This window comes from Patiria miniata, unplaced genomic scaffold (assembly GCF_015706575.1).
Source record: "Patiria miniata isolate m_02_andy unplaced genomic scaffold, ASM1570657v1 HiC_scaffold_19, whole genome shotgun sequence".
NCBI classification, from domain to species: domain Eukaryota; kingdom Metazoa; phylum Echinodermata; class Asteroidea; order Valvatida; family Asterinidae; genus Patiria; species Patiria miniata.
Genome location: NW_024037057.1, coordinates 12382868 through 12402788, shown reverse-complemented (window position 1 = coordinate 12402788; position 19921 = coordinate 12382868). Strand labels below are relative to the sequence as shown.

Here is a 19921-nt window from a genome sequence, read left to right as displayed (position 1 = left end):
CACACAGTCAGAGTATGTCATGAGAAAGATATTTGGCTTAAGGGCAATCGCAGATTTATCCTTTGGAAAAATATAGCTAGAATAACAAGCAATGGAAGCGATTTAGAAAATAAAAAAAAATGCTTGTTATAGCACCTTTATTTTTTTTATAGGACGAATCTGCGATGGCCCTTTAGCCAAATATCTTTCTTATGACATACTCTGACTGTGTGCCACATGCCATGCTTGTATCATCAAAGGCACAATTTCCCCCAAATATTTCCCCTATCTGCCTTACTATTAGTTTACCATGAAATTTACCAACACCTAAATAATGTGGAGTAACAAATCCTCAATGTCGTAATTTTGAATGTTCAATCAACTACATATTGTTTTTTCTGGAGTAATATTTTTTATTTATTTAATTAATTACTCCACGGTTGTCAAAATACCGTGAGCAGAAGACATTCAAAACTTACATCAACACGCAGCATCCCCACGAACCTTTTTCGAGAGTCAATTTTTTTTCTTCAATTTTCGTTCTTTCCACAAGGATTTGCAAACTGAGAAGTGTTGGAAGAAAGAGTGCTGTTTTCGATAAAAAACGTGTTTTAAACTGTAGATGACTACGATATATATATACGTTGGAATATTATGTTGAATGGTAGTGTATAGCGCCCTCTGTGGGTCATGCGCAAGGGTTCTTACCGTAGAAACCGATGGATGCTGTTGGATTGTATCATCTACTGCTTGTACATGTGTGGTGGTGGCATTCCGTATGGGCTGTCATACATGCTGCCGCGTGGTGGGCGGGGTGACTAAAAATTGAAACATATGCAAATATATCCACATAAATGAATATATGGTTGCTGTAAAGATAGCGTATTGTGACTGGTACAGATTATTAATAATTGATTGAGCCATGGAATTGGGGTGGGGTGGGGGTTAAGACATCATAGCACTACACCTCTGGCCTAGACTTGGGGCTTCCAATTCTGAGCATTAAAGATGTAATTGGGTCCGAAAGTGGCGCTATTTAGCCATGCTGTGGAGGGAGCCTTTTTTGTTTTCTCACAAAATGGCTACTTTTACAGTTTGGGAAAATATCATTCGTTTTTAGGAGTGGTCTTCTATGAGTGAGAATCTCTCCAAAGGGTCATTGGTCAACCCACCAAAAATCGAAAGGAAAATGAAAGACAGCATGTTGATCATCATTTTTCCGTGCAGCCTGAACACCTGTGAGTGTTTTGAGTATTTTTTTTAAAGAATTTCAAGTATATGGGATTATATCACCAGTGTCTATAGGGATTTGTTTACTTGATTGCACCCTGCAGCGAAAACGTCGCAGCAATCCTTGACGTTGTCCCACAGGGTTGCGCATAAGAAGATCTCTTGTTCGCTACTACCGAATCATAATTAAACTATAGACATATGTTTGTGCCAAAACAATAGGGCTCGTTAATTCGTCAATCTTTTTGGTGACATCTGGCATGTACAGTTACAAGAATCATCCAGGAACGATTCTTATGTGGGTATTGCGTTGTGTACAATTGAGGGTTGTGTCCAATAGTACGTGTTTACATTCTCATAAAATTTTACATGACAGGGGATGACGTCATCATGACGTTGCCTCAATAGTCATCTATAATAACACATCCCAGTCTATACCACCAATACAAAGTTACATAACCAAATCGGCCAAATAATTCTGTTTAATATTCGAAACGGAGCCTGAGCAAGTGATGGGAATTGAAAATTTACAAAACCGTTAAGTTTAACAGATTGTCCGACATTATTACGCTTTTCAATGATAAAAAAAACACATTTATGAATGGGAATAAAAGAGTGACGACTCAGTCTTAACAGCCGTTTAAAACCGTGCAGGGTCGTGATGGCTTGCAGGTCACAGGTCACGCAAAATCTATCCAATCAGAGCGTAAATTCATCAGCCTATCCCGGCGTCCTGTTTGCAGGGCGGGGGGGGGGGGGGGGGGGGGAGCGAATAATGTGACTTACCCCGTAGTCTCCCACTCCAGGCCCGCCGGTGAACAGAGCATAGCTGCAGCAGTCCATGAACATGGCCATCAGGCTTATGATGAAGACCAGCATAGCCATTATGATGACGGCGGTGAAGATCAAAATCGCATCCTCGTGAGTGACAGTTGATGAACCAGGCACGTTGGTAGTAAGGGAACCTTGTTCCAGTACGGACCAAGCACCCCAGATGTAGAAGCCAATCAGGCAAGCAGCTAATATCAAGCCGACCAGGTTCAGCACCAACGAGCTGCAGTTGATCTGTGAATTGAGACAATAACTGTTTACATTTAGGGCTTTTGAAAGTCATGAAGGGACACCATGTCAATGGTTCTTACAGCATGTCCCGGAATAGGCGCGGGCCTGGACAAATTAATTAGCGGCCATATCTTAACAAATTCATGTGACTACGTAAGACTAAAATTTTGTTTGTGTTTTTTTTATGCTGTTGATGGTATACAGCAGATTGGCGATAAAATTGTTCAATTTGATGATAAAATCATGCAATTTCGCACACAGTCAGGGTGTGTCATGGAAAAGATATTTGGCTATAGGGCCATCGCAGATTTGTCCTTTGAAAACAATATCATAGGATAAACCAGACTGTTTTTATTTGCGGCCATTGCATGTTATTCTATGATACTTTTTCAAAGGACAAATCTACGATGGCCTTATAGCCAAATATCTTTTCCATGACATACTCTGACTGTGTGCGAAATTAATGCTTCTGTCATCAAATGACCAATTCCATCATATTGTGCACCAAACTGCATGATGCTGTTTATACATGTATTGCCTGTGGAAAAGCGAACTGAATAGATTGGAAACCTCTGAAGCCATGAATAGAAACGTAAGAGTTCCAAAAAAAAAAATCGAAATGTACATTTTTTGTGTGGCATTAGCTTGTTCTGGTAAATAGGCGGAGAAAGGGAGACCACGAACCTGTATCACACACTATTACATTTCACATGCAAAACAAGTAGAGACTATGTATTTATTTCATAACATTTGTGAAAATAATGACATAGTCTCTTCTTGTTTTGCATGTGAAATATGTTCGTGTGATGGTATTGCTCATTTGAGGGTAACAGCATAACATTTAGCACACAGTCAGAGCATATCATAGAAAAGATATTTGGCTATACGGCCGTCGCAGATTTGTTCTTTGAAACAAATATCAGAATATTAAGATCCACACTATTCATAAGATGGAATTCGCGCCAGATGGAATTTTGCCCATAAATCGACATATTTTGTAAACACTGTTTAATTGGTGTTGTCCCGAGTGATTATGAAAAAATGGCTTACGTATCATCCAAAACCTTCAATTGATTATTGATAAGTCTACACTGATTACAACTAATTATGCAAATCGATTACAATTTTAGCAATACTTACATCGAAAAACTGCGTGTTGCGTTTCTTCTTGCTGGCGGTCAACACAGATATGATATTCCCGATACCAATCAAAACAATCTGTAAAAAAAAAAAAAAAAAAAAAAAAAAACACGATTATTTTATCCTCCAAACGTTCAATTGATTATTGATACACTTACCTCCTTTGTTGCCCTGCCCTTTAATTTGTTTAATTTTACCCTTTTCCTTATCCCCCTGTTCCCCCTTCCAATTACTTTGGAACAGTCTGTTTGTTAAGATTTTCTTTAGCTGTTCCCTATTTCATGATTGGGGACAGTTTCGTTTTCGTTAAGATTGTTCCCCTTTTTTTTCTCTTCCACTTTTCACCATAGGTTTGTAGACGTTTTAGATGTACAAGCCACTTTTTGAACTTTTAGGTATACTATCACAGTCCATCTTTCAATAGTCATTAACCATAATCTGAAGATGTATGCCATGTCGTCATCGTGACGTCATCTTGTGTCACGTAACATCAATTTAAAGGCCCTATCATCATTTACAGTGTTATTTCTATATTACTGTTGGACCGATTCACGTCAAACTTGGTAGGTATATAGTGTTATGAAAATTGCTATGTCAAGGTCAAGTGACCCTTACTTCCGGTTTTACCGAAAGTATTACTTTGAGACCCTAATTATCACATCTCATGAATTAGAGTATGATGGGGTTGATACCTTGTAGTAGCACGCAGCAACATTTAAAGATAACTATAGAGCAGCATTATTACTGTGCGGTTGATTGTTCTCGTGTTATGAAGTCATGAATATTTAATGAGGCATCTGTGGTCACCATAACTCAACAATACGATAAGGCATGATTCCAGTTCTGCGCACATTTCATTATTTTGGACTGACGATGAACCTCCTGGTGTGTCAAGGTCATGTGACCCTTACCTCCGGTTTTACCGTAAGTGAAATGATTAAAGATTATCATTTAATTTGTAATAGTTATTTTTTTTTTTGGGGGGGGGGGGGGAAATCATTAAATCATTTTGTACTTTCCAATAGACAAGCAAAAACATTGTGGGAATTAGCACTGTGGTTGTTCAGTTCCGACCACAATCTCTGGTTTACTTATGTTTTGGCCTCTCAAGATGGCGTCCTAAGTACTTCAACCTGCTCTCTGGGCACTATATCTAGCTAGTTTAAACTTTTACTTACTCCGATGCCAGTCCACATTGGCACACCGACCGCCCCGTGAGGGAAAATTAACACAGAGTCTTTTCCCAAAAGAATGAAGGCAAGGCCAAAGAAGACGTCCACAGCGCCAGTAAAAACCAGCATCCCACTACGACTGGTAAGCTTTGCCATCCTCCTGTAAGCGAGAAATGAAGAATGTGACCTATCACATTAAGGGAATCCCATTTTATTTCTATGATTGTCATATTGTTTTACCTTTGAAGTAGAGTCGGTCAGTCATTAAAGATGGACTCCTGGGTTATCCACATTTTGTGACTTTTTCAGGTAATGTTTACCTCGTAGCCGGTAACCGAGCGGTTAGAGCGTGGAGCTACGGAGTGGAAGGTTGGCGGTTGGAATCCATTCGGACTAACAACTGGCAAACTCTCTCTGACGACCCAACAGTGAAAAAAGGTACCTGATCGTTCAGGGAAGGTAAGACGACGAGAGGAGAGAAGATGCCGCCACTCTTATACCGCGCCCTTTGAAACAGTGGACCTCGAACATCCTACTGCCCCTACGGCCAGTAATGGCTATGGGATACCTTTACCTTTACTGAGCATATCTAAGTTAACATAGAACAATTAATATTACTATAATAGGATTTCCTAGTTTGCATCTGACTGATGCCGTGTAGGTCTACTTATGGTAGGTAAGGTAGACCATTCAATTCAATTCACTCACATTTATTTCCATAAATAGAAATATAAGCAGAGAATAGATGAATAAGTAAATGAATAAATAAAATGGCATTGTCTAACACATGTAAGAGGCGATATTTAATACATAGGCATAGAGGAACACTGTAAACACGTTGGGCAAAATGGGTTGATATGTAGATCAACATATCAACAGGTTAAACTCTTGGACAAATTTGTCCCAATTGTTGGAAATGTTTTACCCAAATTGGGTAATTTCAAACCAAGGTTGGGTAAAATTATATTGTCCAACAGTGTTTTACCCATTATTTTTTTTTTTACAGTGCATCCTCTAGAAGCCTAGGCTTGTGGCGAGATGCCTTGGACGAACTAACACAAAACAAAAAGAGAACACACGGACAATTATAGACCAAGGCAGAACCTAGAAAAAAATGCTAAAAAACCAAAGCAAGCTATGTCAGATATTTGGAGATGAGAGCTCTAGGCATGTTTGAATCGACCCGGCCCCCCAGACGAGAGAGATTGTTTTGGGTGCAATACCTATATTCCCCAATAGCTATACTCCCCAACCCTAACATATAACCCTCTTACCCTTACCCTAAGGATTTTGGGGAACAAATGTATTGGGGAACATCGGGTAGACCCCGATTATTGAATAGGTTCGTCAAAGGCATTCCAGAGACGAGGCCCGCAGTAACAAAGTGTTTATAGTATGATGTGCGAGTACATGTACATACTTGTTACGTGATTGCGTGAGATGTGATTTGTTACGCGAACTGGTTGATCGATACCTATCAGTGCCACGAACTGAAGTAAAGAATGGAGAAAAGGAGGCGGGTAATTATACTCTTAGTAAATTTCTACATATGTACGCCCGTACTATGAAGCTTGTCAATTTCTGGAAGTGCTAAAGTATGGAACTGATGGGAAAGGGGTGCGGTGTGCTCCCGGGGATGCGAGGATATGCAAATCTTAGCTAATAGCTGTTTTTTTTGGTTTTTTTTGGAGCTAGGAGTTAATTATATGCAGGCCCTTTTTCGGTACAGCAAAAACTGGTGCCCTTACTGATATTTATTTACGTGTGAATTTAGTATGATCGTGTTGGGAAACCTTCCACCTTTTAGGCATTGCAGATGGCTGAGAATGCTGACCGTATGCAGCGTTGTAAGCTTTTCAGTTTTAGCCGCTATAGTAGTCGGAGAGAGCACACTTAAAATTTGATGCGTATATTACGTCGTCAGCTGCTGGTTCTTATTCGGAAAAATTACCCTCAACAGTTATTATAGGCTATAGCTGAATATTGCCCGTTCGCCACCTCGTAAGTTTATCGTTTACATTAAAACATATACATTGGAAGTAATCTCAAAATAAAACACACTTTCGTCACTACGGGACCACCCAAAGAAGGAAGGGGGGGGGGTTAAGAATTAAAAAAAAATCAACAATTCAGGGAACCTGTGTAATTTTTGATAACTGTTGTAGGAAGTCCTACTGTTCTGCCAGAGTTTTGCACAATAATAATGATTCTCTTCGAATTGCCAGAGTTTTGCATAATAATAATGATTCTCTTCGATGCAATATCCATAATTATTACTGCATGACAAGAAGCACCCGTCAACAAAATGGAGGAGGCTAGGCTGACGTCACACGTCATATCGAATAGAACTTTTGTTACAAATCCTTTTTGATAACAATTACATCAATCATGCGGCGTTGAATGCATGGGTCTCTAAGGTCGGGTTGGGAGAATATTAAAAACAGCCGCTACGAACCCGGATAGGGAGGGAGCAAGGTAAAGTACACCTATTGTCGCTCTGCAAACCACACCACCTACGTGGGGTGCTGTGGTCCAATGGTTACGGTGCTCGACTCGTGTGCCGTGGTACATGCGTTTGATCCAGACCGTGTGAACATGGTGCTTGTGCTCTTGAGCAAGGCACTTTACCATTATTGATTCGTCCTTCGGATGGGACGTTAAGCCGTAGGTCCCGTGTGTTGTGTAATGCGCGTTTAAAGAAATCAGCAACAGTAACCGTAAAAAGAAGGGGTTTGCCCCGATGTTTCTGGCAGTGGTTGCAATATGCGCTGCAGCACCTTGTTAACCCTTATAAGGTGCTACATAGTGGGTCTCGCATTTCTCATTAACTTCATTTACCCGTCTTGAATATAGACATAATTTCCAGCGCCTTGAGTATACCTAATTATTGGTAGATACGTGCGCTATGTAAGACTCCCGGTACACACACCACAATAAAACCCCACTGATCACAACTCTCTTCAAACATTACCGAAGCATACCCTCAACTCCACTACAGAGATCAATGAAGAGGAAATGTGGGCGTGTCCAGCATGACCGAGTTTGTCAACAATCACGCATACGTGGCGTGTTCTACCTCTAATTATTATTTTTTTTCCCCGGGCAACACCCGAAGGGGCACCTATTAATGTCCTCCGATTGAGTCACTGAGTAAAAGATAATGATGTCCTGAAACGAGAGTTTCCGGCTGTCCAGCTCGACTTAGAAAGCTTAGTCTACCAGTTATTGTCTCTGGGCAAAGGGGGCCATGCCCCCCCCCCCAAAAAAAAAAAAAAAAACGAAACCATTTTTTTTTATGTGACATCGCAATAAAGGCAGGCAATGAGTACACCACCATCTTTTCCTCAAAAAAAAACATTGGTTAAAGTGGTCAGAAATTGCCTCAGATCGCACCACAGAGCATCTAGAATCCAAATTTTTTTCGGGGCCCTTAAGCGGGCCTCTACGCCGTAATTTTTTTGACCCACTTTTTGGGGGACCACATTTTTTTTGCCCCCCCCCCCAAAAAAAAATATTGTGTTCTGGATCCGCCCTTGTCCCTGGGCTGGGGTTCAAAAGACACAGAACACATTCAACATGCGCCCTCTTTTAAACTTTCTGATTTAATCTGAATAAGCATGAAAACTACAGAAGTGTGCCCAGAAAGTGCAACATTCAGAAAAACAAATAATTTAAACTGTTTAATTGTTTTTGTTTCTTCGTTGAAATTATATGTATTACATTAAAGCCTGACTATTTCTCAATCCACTCCTTTTTACCCCGTTCCATTTGGGTCCCTAGACCCAGAAATACAATCGATTAAGCGAAAGGATTTGCACATTTTACTTGGACCACTCTCATAAACTTTCCAATTTTATCTGAATAACTGTGAAAACTACAGAGTGAGCCCAAAAAGTGCAACATTCAGAAAAGCCAATAAAAAGAACTGTTTAGTGTGCTTTTTTTTACTTCAATGGTTATGTTACATTGAAGCCTGACTATTTCTCAATCCACTTCTTTTGCCACATTTGGTTTCGGTCCCTAGATCCAGAAATACAGTAATTTTTTAAGTGAAAATGTGTAGGTTTTTAATGGGCCACTCTCACCTGTGATGTCACCAACCTCAATGCTTATTCAATGTTTAACCCAGACTCAGCACGTCCAGGTGAGAGTGGTCCAAGAAAAAAATTTACCCCTTTCACTTTATTGATTGTATATCTGGATCTAGGGACCCTAATGGAATGGGGGGAAAAGGAGTGGATTGAGAAATAGTCAGGCTTTAAAGCTACAGTTCATCATTTGCAGCTATCTAAAAAGTAACTGACGTAATTATTGTTGAAAAACATACTTGGTTGAAAGATAGTAAGGGGACTAAACTCCTTGTGAAATTAGTCTTTCTGGCAAGCTGTCATTTTGAAGAAATCAACAAAAGAAGGCCTTTCCAACGGTGTGTGTTAAGACGCACGGTTGGAAATTTCCGTTAGTGGTTAGGATTTTTTTTATTCGGCGAAGCGTGCGCAAGCGTTGGCACGACGCACACGCACGCGCGGTTGTTGTATTTCATCGGATCGGTGCGCGACATCGCGTAGCTGCAATAGGCTCAGTGATAACGTGTCTCGGACGCTGAATTGAGGCCCAACTCAAAACATGATTCAGCAACCTTTGATTTGAAATCGAGATCATAGAATTTTGCTTTCCTTGAAATATACAGCTGAAGCTGAGCTGAAACTTCATCAGGTTAGTTGTTCCGCGCCCTTCTTTAGATTTTGAGCACTTGTTGCTTCAATCAAACGAACAAAATGCACAAATTACAAATGATGGACTATATCATTTCATTGAAGAAAAAACACACACAATAGATCAGTATTAATGATTTGCTTTCTGAATGCTGCACTTTTTTTGGGCACACGTCCTAGTATACTAAAATCTTCGAGTACCTGAAATGACCCATGGTTTAGTACGCAGTTAATATTTCCCTGCAGTTGATACATGAATTCATGGTACACGGTTAGTCACCAATCGTTGTAAAGTTGGTAACTATTAGCATCATCTCGACAAATTGATACACAGATAACAAACATGATAAATAAATGATGAACTTACCTGTAAGTTGATGAGACGTCTATAACTGTTGGATTCTAATGAAGCAGCTCAGATGAGGATTATTCCCGCGAAATGATAATATCGTTCACAGCGCAGCAGTGCAACGTACGTGTAGCAATTGTAACCTCCTAAACATTAATGCGCAATAAAACCGCAAGTTTATTCAATACGGGTGGGTACGTAGCAAACTGCGCAAGAATGATCGAAAATAGCTGAACCATGAAAGTTCGAAGTAGTTGACAATCAACAGACGCGAGGGCAATATGTTGCACTATGGCGTGCAAATTAGACATTTTAAACTGTGGTCCAATGGTTACGGTGTTCGATTTGTGTGCCGTGGTACATGAGTTCGAACCCTGACAGTGGGAACATGGTGCTGGTGCTCTTGAGCAAGGCACTTTACCATTATTGCTTCGTCCTTCGGATGGGACGTAAAGCCGTAGGTCCCGTGTGTTGTGTAATGCACGTTAAAGAACCCAGTAACACTTATCGCTAAGAGAAGGGGTTTGCCCCGGTGTTTCTGGCAATGGCTGCAATGCGCGCCACAGCACCTTGACAACCCTTACAAGGTGCTACATAATTGGTCTCATATTTTTCATAACTTTATTCACCTTTCTTTAATAATAGACATAATTTCCAGCACCTTGAGTACCTAATTGTTGGTAGATACGTGCGCTATATTAGACTCCATTATTATTATTATTATTATCATTAAAATGGTGATATCTCCATTGGAAATATCAATATTTCGAACAGTGATATGATATTTCTATTAGAAACAAAGATATCTCGATTTATAATAGAATATCACTGTAATATCTAGGGTGAGTCAAAAAGTGAAACCCAAATGTCGGGACTATATTGTTTCGGTGAAGTTCGGCATTTAGCACTTTGAAAATCTAGGATATGAACGCCCAATTCATACGCTTTCTTTTAGTACAAGAATCATTCAAATCACTCATGTACTTTTAAAGTTACGGAATTTTAAACACAACCACAGTTTGAAAGTTCTAATGGAAACATCACTATTGAAAAAGTGCGCGCCATAGTCAATGTAGACTTGATTTTGTTCACTCAAGGCATACACGTGAAACTCTTACGCCCCGACTTTGTCATTATAGAGTAGATTATTTGAGGCTATCCAAAAAGTTACATACGAAATTATTGTTTAAAAGCTTATTGGTTTGGTTTAGAGATAGTAATGACAATAAACTCCCTGTAAAATTGATCTTTCTGGCATGCTGTCATCTTGAAGAAAACGACGGAAGAAGGCCATTTGCAAATATGCGTCCATTAAGTGACGCTTTTTTGGAAATGTCCGTATAATAGTTGGGTTGTAATTCGGCGAATCCGTAAATGGGTGCGCGTAAGCGTAGACGCGATGCACACGCGCGCGCGGTTGCTGTAATTTTGTCGGCTCAGTGCGTGACATTGCGTAGCTGCAATCGGCTGAATGAGAACGTGTCCCAACTGTTGATTTCGGGTGCACTTCAAAAAAAGACACGGCAACAATGGAATTGACATCGAGATCTTAGAATATTTGTTTTCTCGGAATAGGCCTATACAACATTCACAGAGCTAAAACTGCATCGGGTCAGATGTGTAGATTTTGAGCAATTTTGTTGCTTCAAACGAAAAAACAATGCACAAAATGACAAATGATCTACGCTACCTTTAAGTTAGGACCGTCCAACCTAAAGCGTTCTAATTCGAAATCACATGTCGCGACAGTCGCAGCTTAACTTGGAACCATGGTCTTAATTGCTTGGGCATAACATTAACATTCCATCATTTGGGATTGCTGTGAATATTCGTAATTTAGGGACCATGTGATTTAAGACTGCATATCACTCTGAGTTTAGACGAAAGTATTTTGGAAAGACTCACTTCAGGGGAAACTCGTCTAAATGAATTCCACTTTTAATTGTATTTTTCCTTGTTTCAGTCGGTTGGGGGAATGCTCACTCGAATAGAGCGAATGTTCCTATCGGTGAAGGGTAAATCCCTTCTCTAAGTTTTGCCCCATGTCTATGTGGGGGAGTGTGGTCATGTGGTTAGGGTTTGTGACTCATCATCTGAGGGTCATCATCTGAGGGTCAGGGGTTCGAATCCTGCTGCTGGCCATGTGTTGCGTCCTTGGGCAAGCCACTTTACCTCCACTTCATCTCTCCACCCAGGAGTGCAAAATGGGTACCGGCAGTAGCTGGGGAGCGGAGTAACCTGGCATGGACAGGCATCCCATCCAGGGCAGACAGTGCAGTGGTTTCATGCCACGGAAACCGGGATAAATACCGGCCTGGTTATGGGCTTCGAACAGAAATCACTCTCATGTCTATGACCTTTGATCCTTCCCCTTTCTGGTCCCTCCCCTGTTTACACAAGACCCCTTGTTAATGTATGTACCTCTGTCATTTCTGTTTTAGCCTCTGAAGAAGAACTTGCTAAGTTCGCAACGTCAGGCCACATTAATTTTAAGATTCATGTCTATGATATTAAAACAAACTGTATCGGTCCTCTTGAATATTTTGCCAAACATGCGGCTGTCATCATGTTGAGTTCAATAACAGAAATAATGAAGATGATATTCTAATCTGGTGTACGGGTTTTGCAGTCCATGGTACCTTTCCATGGACTGCAAAATTATAGGCAGACGTCACGTGCTTTGCGTTTCGCTTGCCTTGTTTTCGCGTGCGTGTAGACTGCAGTCACACATGATTCAGCTTGTGGTTTCATCTACATGAGCCTTCACGATTCAATGCAACGTGACGGCTGAACTTTGGTATATTGTAAGGTGGTAAACAAGTGGGAAGATGTATCATTACAGCAAATTCTGACATGTTAATAAATCAAACTATCACGCAAAATAAAGCAAACTTCTCAATATCTGTTCCCACCATCCCCTATCCTTTTGAGCTAGGTTATATACCAACTTTTGAGTTGGCAAACTTCCAAACTTCAAACTGTTGGCCAATGACTACCGAACCCTCCAATTTTGCCATCGTGAAGACAATTATTAAGCGATGACTGAAACGTTGATTCAGACAAACAAATGTTGTTTCGTAAAAGGGCCATGATATTAAACTACTAAAAGAGAAATAGTTTCTTGTCTCATTCCCTGGAAAGATTACCAAGAAGGTAAGACAGACTCAGTTTTCGTGGATTTTCTTTTCTTGAAAAAGTCGCCTATTTTAAAGAAACCCATCTCTGGCAGTGTATTACATCCAGTAGGCCTATTAAATATTATTTCATTTTTTTTCCTAAATACTTTTTAAAAATATGCACGGTCTGTGACTTTCATTTCGTTTCAGAATTATAGAGTAGAGATTTACCAGTTGGGTTTAATGGCGAGGCTTGTACATACAATAGCCACGCACTCAGACACACAGAAAAACAGTGTTTGTTGACTGAACAATAATTTCTAAAGCTCAAGCCCAAAGGCATTGCTATGCTATGAGTCAAGGCCTGGTGGGACAACAATGAACCTTTTCTTCTGCTAAGAGCCTGTATAGAAAATCATTGAAACGTGTCAAACAACAACTTCCATAGTGGAAAGGCAATGGTACCGTCAGGATTTGCTTTGAAGCCGCCATTTTGAAAGCCTGCCATACTATATATATTGATATCATGGGTGCGACCAGAAATAAATAGGCCCAACACTGCCTTTTATTATTATTTTTCAGGGTTTCCTTGCACTTGAGGGTTGGTGATGAAGGACCCCAGCTCTGAACCTGTCTTTGAACTTGTATTTATGTGAAATTTAGGATGAAATTACACCCCAGTCGCTGTATTCTGCGATGGATTGGAGGGTTCATTTTTTTGTCAAAATGGAGATGGGCTTATTAGGGGTGACATTCTTTGTAGGGAAACCTTACCCAATTTAAGTCATTGGTAACAAAAATGAAAAGAAAAGTAAAAGAGAGTAAACAAGCTATCATTTGATGCATGTGTTTCGATCAGCAGTGAGAGTAATGAGCATTTTCGATCTATTTTGAGGTGGAGGCATTTCTCATTGGTGCCTATATTTACTATATTAGCTTCCCTCCCCCCCCCCCAAACAAAAAAGTCCACCCCCTAAATAAACATTTAAAAAAATGGCAGCAGCAAAAAATATTAGGTGAAGTCACCAACGAACGGTCTCCCCTTACAAATAGTAGTGAGAAGGGGGCATGTTGTGTCAATTATTGGATGTTGTCGGCGCTCCACATTGAAATATGGTACGATCCCCCCCCTACTTTTTAGCATGCCTCCCTACAATAATGTCTGGCTCCACCTCTGCTAGCCCCTCCCCCTAAAATATAGGCTCTTTTGAACCGCGCATGCGTTCTTTGAGAGTTTGGATTTACTTGTTAATTATAGGTCATGCACTTCCAGAAAACATGTCTGCCAGGGAAGGGAAAAACTTTACTCTTTTTTAACTATTTGCAATTTGGTTGGTGGACTGGGATGTATGTCCGATTTTCACAGTTGTCCCACACACTGTACTCTGCATCTACACTCCTGGGCTAGATAGAGGGCGCTATCAAGCATGTCCTCTGCCAGAAGACTAGATCTGTGCTTAAAAAAAAAAAAAATGACGTATTCTGTAGCACAATATGCATATACGCCCCACACTAGCACTGCACGAGGAATGAGTAGGCCTACAAACCTATAGACTTCAGGGCAGTGACCCAATATCTACTAACACGGCGCTTCGTATCTAGTTTGGGGTAGAGGATGCACAAACCTTTCTCGCATGTTCCATATGATACTGCGCGCGTATTTTTTTCCTAGGAGGGTTGGGGCCAAGTCATGCATAATTCAGTTTTCCTTTGAACCATTGCAAGACACTGATAAGTTCTTGTTCTCTTTTTTCCCTTAAATAAAAAAAAAAATCCCCATGATAAATTTGGAGAAGAGAAATAGTCGAAGAAAATAAAGCAGCGACAACATTGAATCGAACTAGGACTCAATTTGTATCCATAGCCCATCTCGCTATCCACTAGGCTACTGTGTGGCAGCTCGACGAGAGCCGTTCTTCAAAATGCTTTTTTGATGTAACTGGTTGACTAAATAACAACAATGCTCTTGATAATCATTGTTTCATGAATAATGTACTGAAAAGGCCCTCTTCAAAATGAATCAAAAGAGGATGTACAACTATTGGGGTAAATTGTGTTGATGTACAATGTACAAGTACATTGTACACGTACAAGCAAATCGCTAATGCAGTACTTCTTCATATTCCAAATGCTACAACGCAAACTAATATTTCAACACAACAAACATAACATATTAACCTGTCACACCAAACCAAATTTAATATAAAAGTAATACATTTGCGTATCATAAAAAAATGAATGAATAAATACATGTATTTAGAGTTGCTGGATAACAACTACGCTAAAAGGTTATAAAACAAATAATTCATGCAAACAAAAATGAAAGAAAAGGTAACACTTCGCAAAGAAAAAACCCATACCATGGCATTTAAGTAATTACATTGTAGTTGTACAGAAATACAGTTATCCAAAAATTTCCCCTCCATACAGCCATAATGTGAAACATGTTTCCAGTACTCCGCGAAAACGCCATCTTAAAAACGTTAAGTGAACAGATTGCAAGTCGCGGTTCAACTTAAAAAGGGAATGTACATCATTGGCTTTTGCTGTAATTTTCATAAATGAACTATTGGAGGGGTTAGTATAAAAGATCAAATATTGTTACACTGACATGTTTGAAGTTTTTGCGTTTGAAAATGCTGGAAAAACCAAGAAAAACACAAATGTTCAAGTATAGTCTGGTTCCCTGACTCCGCTAAAGATGAAATGGATCAATTTATAGATGCCGGAAAATTGTAAAGTAAGGGAACCAGTCTAAATGGCCTGCACCTGTTCATCAATATGCAACCAATAGCCTAAAAAAATGGACTGGAAAAAAATGTGGTAAATTTGGAGCAGAAGTTGAAAAATAGTAAGGTTTTTCCAACGGTGGTCGGCCGACCACCGTTGGAAATGTATACAGAAATACCATTTTTTTGACAATGACTTCACACCAGGTGCCATAATTTTACAGGATACTTTAGACTGACATTTACCAACATCCTAGTAAGGTATTTTGTAAAAACTTGGTAGTTTTATTTTTCTCTGTTTGCAAATGTTGTATATTCCCTTTAACTTTGGTCGGAACAATGACATATTTTTAGCATAACCGAAGCACCAAAACGGTCCCAAACCAGAAATATGTGCCAAAACGCTGCCCAGTATTGTAGTCGAGCCCATCACAAGGCTTTTCAGAAGTCCTTTCATAAGTCCAGTCACAAGTAACGGGGTGAACAAAGACAAAGGAATGCAAATTGTAACAGTTCACTTGAACAGCTAGTGACTTGACTTGAGACCAGTGTTGTACTCTAGTACTTTTTTCCCCGAGTACCGTGTATGAGTACTTGTACTTCCGTGTACAAGTACAGGTCTCTGAGTATAAGTACATGTACTGACGAGTACGAGCACGAGGAGCACTTCGAAGTACGAGTAAGAGCACGAGTACATGTACTTGTATTCCGAGCACGAGTAAGTGAAAGAGTACTTGTATAAAATTTCCGAATACAGCCATACAGCAAATGGTTCATTGTGCGCATTTGGCCCTGGCCCAGTCAGACATATAGATTCACTCTTGGCTAGCTGTTAAATGTGTTTGTCTGGACGTGCGTGCCTGAAACCTTGATTTCCCCGCAAGCCAATCAACCATTTCAAACTGAAAGTATTGATTAAATAAGGCTGTGGTAAGTCAAGCTATAGGGCCTACCATTTTTTTTTTCTCGAGTACTGCTCTACGAGTGCTTTGGTGATCGAGTACTATTTTGACATGTCGAGTACGAGTACTTTGCTGCCCGAGTACGAGTACTGTCATTTCGAGTACGAGTACTTTGACATTTGAGTACGAGTAGGAGGACGAGTACTCTAAAAACAAGTCAGATGTGTTTACAAACACAAATGCCCCGCAACCGTGACTGTTTCCATGACATAACACCACTCTAACATCAACTTACATGTACCTTGGTCAAATGGAACGTTCATTGACAGCATTAGTGTCTTCTGTAGGTTTTATATGAATTAATCCCTAATCCCTATGATCTCAGAATAAATACAAGATTTCTATTGTTTTAACCACTGTGACCTTGACCCTTGACCTTTCGACCCCCAATGCGATAGGCTTCTTAGGATTGCCAAGGACAATCCACAAACCAAATTTGAAATTCATATGTAAAGTATATCTCAAGTTATCATGCTGACAAAATTTCTTTTGTTTTTGCCACTGTGACCTTGACCCTTGACCTTTTGGCCCCAAATGCAAAAGGCTTCTTAGGATTGCCAAGGACAATCCACAAACCAAATTTGAAGTTCATATGTAAAGTATTTCTCAAGTTATCGCGCTGACAAAATTTCTATTGTTTCAGCCACTGTGACCTTGACCCTTGACCTTTCGGCCCCAAATGCAATAGGCTTCTTAGGATTACCAAGAACAATACATAAACCAAATTTGAAGTTCATATGTAAAGTATTTCTCAAGTTATCGCGCTGACAAAATTTCTTTTGTTTTAGTCACTGTGACCTTGACCCTTGACCTTTTGGCCCCAAATGCAAAAGGCTTCTTAGAATTGCCAAGGACAATCCACAAACCAAATTTGAAGTTCATATGTAAAGTATTTCTCAAGTTATCGCGCTGACAAAATTTCTATTGTTTCAGCCACTGTGACCTTGACCCTTGACCTTTCGGCCCAAAATGCGAAAGGCTTCTTAGGATTACCAAGGACAATCCACAAACCAAATTTGAAGTTCATATGTTAAGTATTTCTCAAGTTATCGCGCTGACAAGATTTGTCCGGACACACACACCCACCCACACACCCACCCACCCACCCACCCACACACACACCACCCACGGAAGGACAAGGCAGAAACAGTATGCCCCTTCGGCTTCGCCGCGGGGCATAAAAATACTCGAGTACTAGTACTTGAGTACGAGTACTACAACACTGATTGAGACTGAAGGACCTGTGATGGACTTGTGATGGACTTGCAGATATTTGTGCTGGACTCGGTTACAACACTGCCCATGGCCACTACACCACACCCCTCTGTAGCTTAAAGTAACTAATATATAAATAAATCTAAACAACAAACATGTTGCCAACTTTAAAATCTGCCCATTAATAACCACATGCAATAAAATCTGTTATAAAATGAATAAAGTTAAGCATGGAATGATAAAATGCTGAAGTTCAACTGATGCTTACTGCACATCATAAATGCTCTTCGTATGTGTAAGATAAAACAGACACCTAATTATAAAAGAAAAAGAACAAAAATTAAAAAAAAATGTACGTCATGCAATAACTCAGCACGGATAAGAAGATGATATAATACAAACACATGCTGTACATGTTGTATTATACAACACCTGAATAAATCCCCGTCATCTGATTGGTGGATCATTGATCACATGTTATTGAATTATTCGTCCCAACGCACGGCGCGCGGCGCGGCGCGCAGTGCAATGGAAGTTCCATTGCACGGTGAATAGAACTTCCATTGCACGGTGTCCTCGCTGCTGGCGGTGGCGCTGTTTTAAATCGAGATTACTTGAATATGATGGTTCTCAACCTGTTGAACAGTTTGCATAAATTAAATATGATGAACTTCCTTGTCAAACTTTCAAACAGTTTTTAACCTGAATAAATTGGCTATTAAAAGTCAACCAATCAGATGACAAGTATTTATTCAGGTGTTATATAAAACAAATAATGAATGTTTCACGTTCGTGCAATGGAAAGAATAATTTCATTCGGTGACAGATGAAATGTGCCATTCCACTCGGCTTCGCCTCGTGGAATGGAACATTTCATCTGTCACCTCATGAAATTATTCTTACCATTGCACTGACAAACATTCATTATTTGTATACTATAAAAGGGGGAATTAAATAAAAAATACCAACCTCCTACATGGTCCAGTTACATTCTTCAACATAACGGCAACATCTTGTTCTAAGTAACATAATTTGAAATATACTGATTTGATGTTACCAACCTCCAGGAATCGCTCGTACCCCCTCGCCCTGCAAACAGGACGCTGGGATACTCTGATGAGCTTCACAGAATCTTGTGAAGGAAGTGGCCTATGACCTATGCATAAAGCATCTGGCTGCAGCTGTTCAAGAACGCAGTTAGGCAATATGTGTAAATGATACCCGAAAACTTCGGATAAATGTGGACTATGTGGACACAATTTTGAGCGTCACATAATGCAATCCAACAATTCGTGATTTGAAACGGAGCCTGAGCAGATTTTCCTACATAATTACGCTTTTCAATGAAAGAGAACCGTCTCTTAACTGGAATAAAAGAGTAATAAATCAGTCTTAACAGCCGTTTCAAACCTTGCAGAGTCATGACCGTGATGACGCGCATGTCACAGGTCATGCAAAATCCAACCAATCAGAGTGTGAATTCATCAGAGTATCCCAGTACGTGATCTGAAAACGTTTCTGCAGTAAACTGGGGGTGAAATGACAAACCATAGTCTGTCACCTGATTTTTAGCACCATCGTTTACAACAATTCGGTAGGTTACAACACATGACACGCAGGATGCACCATCAGATTTTGATTAAATTCTAATCGAGGAATCTTGTTTTGGGACGCCATCAGAAATCTTTTTTTAAATTATAGTGAACAAAGCGAACAAACAAATGAATAGGTACCATCGCTTTACACCACCACCGATGAAAACTGAGTAAGAGAAAAGACGCCTTGGACAAGCAATACATATATACAAGCTCATGATGTAAAATGTTCAAACGAACTGGGAATTCATGAACAGTGCTGCACAACTTAACATAATCAGTCAAACCAAAATCAATTTAAGAGTATCCATGTAAAATCGGAGCGCAGATAAAAATAAATGTGTGTTTCAGGCACTTCAACTAATGCATTTTGGTGGAAAATTAGTGTCAGTCACAATAGTGCTGCGAAAATACAATATTTTTTTTTAAATGTCTGACACAAATTTTAATTTATTCATCAAGGTCCCTTTCCAGTTTCATATGGATCTCCGGAGTCTTCCAAAATTCAGCAATGCAGAAAATTAATGACACAGAGTTTAGGGCTCTCTCATATCAAGACCCTGCCAATAATTATGTACATATGGGCACTGGAAAGTCGGCCTCGCCATTGCAGTAGGCAAAGATTGTATAGCGCATTGCGCAGTAGGTAGTAACAAG

At 39.9% G+C, this 19921-nt stretch overlaps 1 protein-coding gene across 1 annotated transcript; it reads right to left on the bottom strand.

The window, feature by feature from the left end:
- Positions 1-217: 217 nt before the first annotated feature.
- On the bottom strand, positions 218-10034 carry LOC119725821. The gene is made up of 5 exons (XM_038197407.1): positions 9666-10034; positions 4590-4743; positions 3412-3489; positions 1996-2274; positions 218-797 (listed from the first exon to the last, which is right to left on the bottom strand). Exons 2-5 carry the CDS (start codon positions 4737-4739, stop codon positions 723-725), a joined length of 582 nt encoding a protein of 193 aa, XP_038053335.1. The 5' UTR covers positions 4740-4743; positions 9666-10034; the 3' UTR covers positions 218-722.
- Between the last annotated feature and the right edge of the window lie 9887 nt (positions 10035-19921).

Bases quoted from the DNA above. Each gene is read 5' to 3' on its own strand.
- LOC119725821 (XM_038197407.1), bottom strand. From the start codon at position 4,739: ATGGCAAAGCTTACCAGTCGTAGTGGGATGCTGGTTTTTACTGGCGCT. The intron at 3,490-4,589 runs GTAAGTAAAAGT...TTTTTTTTACAG, and splicing joins CAATGTGGACTGGCATCGGA to ATTGTTTTGATTGGTATCGG. The intron at 2,275-3,411 runs GTAAGTATTGCT...CTCAATTCACAG, and splicing joins GCAACACGCAGTTTTTCGAT to ATCAACTGCAGCTCGTTGGT.